Genomic DNA, 3,796 nt, shown 5'->3' on the forward strand with positions numbered 1-3,796 from the left:
GAGAGAGAGAGAGAGAGAGAGAGAGAGAGATCACTATGTTACACAACAGAAAAATAAATATATATACAAAGTGCTACTACAAATAACATGATAGAGAGATTATATAAACATTAAGAAATAAAAGGACTCCTGGTTGGTTGGTTGGATAGATAGATAGATAGATAGATAGACAGACAGACAGACACTGTGCCATGCACTGACTTTGGGCAATGGTTGGCAGTGTCAGTGGATATTTCGGAGCACTGAGGACACTTGTGCGGTGTTTGCCGCTATTCACACGGCCACTATGAATACAATATACAATACAGTCATCTGTAGGACATTTGTACATGTATCTTACAGCAGGCATGGTCTAGTTTCAAGGTCATGGCGAGTCTATAAATCTCTCACTGCAGATTCGGGTCGTTTATAGAAGTGGTGAGACATTTTCATGGTGGTTTGTGCCCAGACACTGACACTTGTCTTCTAGGCACTGTGCACAGTCTAATGACAAGAGGAACACTGTAGCCTGCCAAATATTCTAAAATAGAATGTCAAGGAGGGGAACGAAGCAACACTCTAGAAGGGGAACAACAATACAGAAGGGGAACGAAGCAACACTCTAGAAGGGGAACAAAACAACACTCTAGAAGGGGAACAACAATATAGAAGGGAAACGAAGCAACACTCTAGAAGGGGAAAGAAACAACACTCTAGAAGGGGAACAAAGCAACACTCTAGAAGGGGAACAACAATATAGAAGGGGAACGAAGCAACACTCTAGAAGGGGAACAACACTCTAGAAGGGGAACGAAGCAACACTCTAGAAGGGGAACGAAGCAACACTCTAGAAGGGGAACGAAGCAACACTCTAGAAGGGGAACGAAGCAACACTCTAGAAGGGGAACGAAGCAACACTCTAGAAGGGGAACGAAGCAACACTCTAGAAGGGGAACGAAGCAACACTCTAGAAGGGGAACGAAGCAACACTCTAGAAGGGGAACGAAGCAACACTCTAGAAGGGGAACGAAGCAACACTCTAGAAGGGGAACGAAGCAACACTCTAGAAGGGGAACGAAGCAACACTCTAGAAGGGGAACGAAGCAACACTCTAGAAGGGGAACGAAGCAACACTCTAGAAGGGGAACGAAGCAACACTCTAGAAGGGGAACGAAGCAACACTCTAGAAGGGGAACGAAGCAACACTCTAGAAGGGGAACGAAGCAACACTCTAGAAGGGGAACGAAGCAACACTCTAGAAGGGGAACGAAGCAACACTCTAGAAGGGGAACGAAGCAACACTCTAGAAGGGGAACGAAGCAACACTCTAGAAGGGGAACGAAGCAACACTCTAGAAGGGGAACGAAGCAACACTCTAGAAGGGGAACGAAGCAACACTCTAGAAGGGGAACGAAGCAACACTCTAGAAGGGGAACGAAGCAACACTCTAGAAGGGGAACGAAGCAACACTCTAGAAGGGGAACGAAGCAACACTCTAGAAGGGGAACGAAGCAACACTCTAGAAGGGGAACGAAGCAACACTCTAGAAGGGGAACGAAGCAACACTCTAGAAGGGGAACGAAGCAACACTCTAGAAGGGGAACGAAGCAACACTCTAGAAGGGGAACGAAGCAACACTCTAGAAGGGGAACGAAGCAACACTCTAGAAGGGGAACGAAGCAACACTCTAGAAGGGGAACGAAGCAACACTCTAGAAGGGGAACGAAGCAACACTCTAGAAGGGGAACGAAGCAACACTCTAGAAGGGGAACGAAGCAACACTCTAGAAGGGGAACAAAGCAACACTCTAGAAGGGGAACAACAATATAGAAGGGGAACGAAGCAACACTCTAGAAGGGGGAACAAAGCAACACTCTAGAAAAAGGAACGAAGCAACACTCTAGAAAGGGGAACGAAGCAACACTCTAGAAAGGGGAACGAAGCAACACTCTAGAAAGGGGAACGAAGCAACACTCTAGAAGGGGAGCAACACTCTAGAAGGGGAACGAAGCAACACTCTAGAAAGGGGAACGAAGCAACACTCTAGAAAGGGGAACAAAGCAACACTCTAGAAAAAAAAACAAAAGCAGCACATTCTGAATAAATTCCAGCCGCTGATATAAAGCAGACATGGATGCCTCCTTCTTTCAAACCCCTCCTGTGCCATTAAAGTGTCAGACCGTGTCATGCCACACAACTTTAAAGTTACTTGAGTGTTATCTGCTGGATTACTAGAAGCCAGACACACATAGACAGGCACTCATAGGCACACACATAGGCAGGCACTCATAGACAGACACACATAGGTGGGCACAGATAGACGGACACACACATACACACAGACAGGCAAACATAGGCACACACAGACAGGCAAACATAGGTGGGCACAGATAGATGGACACACACATAGACAGGCAAACATAGGCACACACGGACAGACACACATAGGCACAGACAGACAGACACACATAGGCACACACAGACAGACACACATAGGCACACACATAGGCACACACAGACAGGCGCACAGCAGAGTGATGGCACGCTACTTGTGGCATCTGCCACCCAGAAGGGACCCGGTAATAGGCAGGATTAAGCTTTGCATTAGAGTAAAGCGTTTACCTGAAGTCACTGTAGGGATGTATGATCCACACGCCTGCAGTTTTAACCCTTTCTTGCTCCTTCTCTACTGCCTTTTGGCTGCCAAACATGCGGAGGGAGAATTTATTGACTCCAGGCTGCAGCAGGGAGCTGAACTGTCTCTGCATGAAGCCGTACGGCCGGCTCGGTCCCTCCGCATCTTCAAAGCCGACCACGGGTTCCTCGCCATCCCCTTTGAAGCAGACGGAGTTGCCGTGGTCCTTGACGCTGGAGCTGCTGGCGGTCAGACTTTTCTCGGCTTTGCCCTGGAAGACGTTATTCCCTTCGTCCCTGCTGTTGGTGGAGGAGTTGAATTTGCTTTCCATGCTCGGGAGAGGCGCAGAGGACAGGAGACGGGAGGGGGGGATAGATGTAGAGAGAAGCAGACTGGGCTCGCCGGGCTCCCGCTCTACACCTCTGCTGCTCTCATCTGATGCCCTTCAGGAGCTCAGCCTCTCCTCTGCAGCTGATGTGCGGAGCCGGGGCTCTGTGTGCTGCTGCGCCGCCTGCTCTCTGCTGCCACCTGCTGGACACACGCCGCCATACCCGTCCTTTCCCCCCTGGCGTGTGAGTACCTGGTGACATTGAGAACAGACCTTGAAAAGAAGGCAGCTGATCGGCTCCGGATAGAGAGCCCAAAAATGTCTGGAGGGAAGAGGCAAAGGGGAGCTTCAAAGAGGGAAGCATTAGAGGGAAAAGCCACCTTCATAATGAATGTACACTCATGTATTACAGAAAAAATGTGCCTATTATCTTTATGCATATAGGGGCCAGTAAAGCATTGCAACCGAGATCAGTGGATGGTGGGTGCAATGCTCCAGTGCATGCAGACTCTTCCTCCTGTCCCTGTCTGTACCCCAAGTATTCCCCCAGAGATCAGTGCATGGGTGGGTGCAATGCTCCAGTGCCAGCAGACTCTTCCTCCTGTCCATGTCTGTACCCCAAGTATTCCCCCAGAGATCAGTGCATGGGTGGGTGCAATGCTCCAGTGCCAGCAGACTCTTCCTCCTGTCCATGTCTGTACCCCAAGTATTGCCACTGAGATCAGTGGGTGGTCTGTGCAATGCTCCTGTGCCTGCAGACTCTTCCTCCTGTCCATGTCTGTACCCCAAGTATTGTCACTGAGATCAGTGCATGGGTGGGTGCAATGCTCCAGTGCCTGCAGACTCTTCCTCAT

The 3,796-nt window shown here is 49.4% G+C and overlaps 1 protein-coding gene across 1 annotated transcript in view; it reads right to left on the reverse strand.

Moving 5' to 3' along the window:
• The window catches only part of LOC108793494 (potassium/sodium hyperpolarization-activated cyclic nucleotide-gated channel 1-like), a 195,102-nt gene extending 192,157 nt beyond the window's left edge, over positions 1-2,945 (reverse strand). Inside the window, exon 1 of the mRNA XM_018564451.1 lies at positions 2,602-2,945. Within this exon, the coding sequence (XP_018419953.1) occupies positions 2,602-2,945 (344 nt within the window). The remainder of the gene's footprint in view (positions 1-2,601) is intronic.
• Positions 2,946-3,796: the final 851 nt, after the last annotated feature.

This window comes from Nanorana parkeri, unplaced genomic scaffold (assembly GCF_000935625.1).
Source record: "Nanorana parkeri isolate BGI_ZX_2015 unplaced genomic scaffold, ASM93562v1 scaffold752, whole genome shotgun sequence".
In the NCBI taxonomy this organism is placed as follows: Eukaryota; Metazoa; Chordata; class Amphibia; order Anura; family Dicroglossidae; genus Nanorana; species Nanorana parkeri.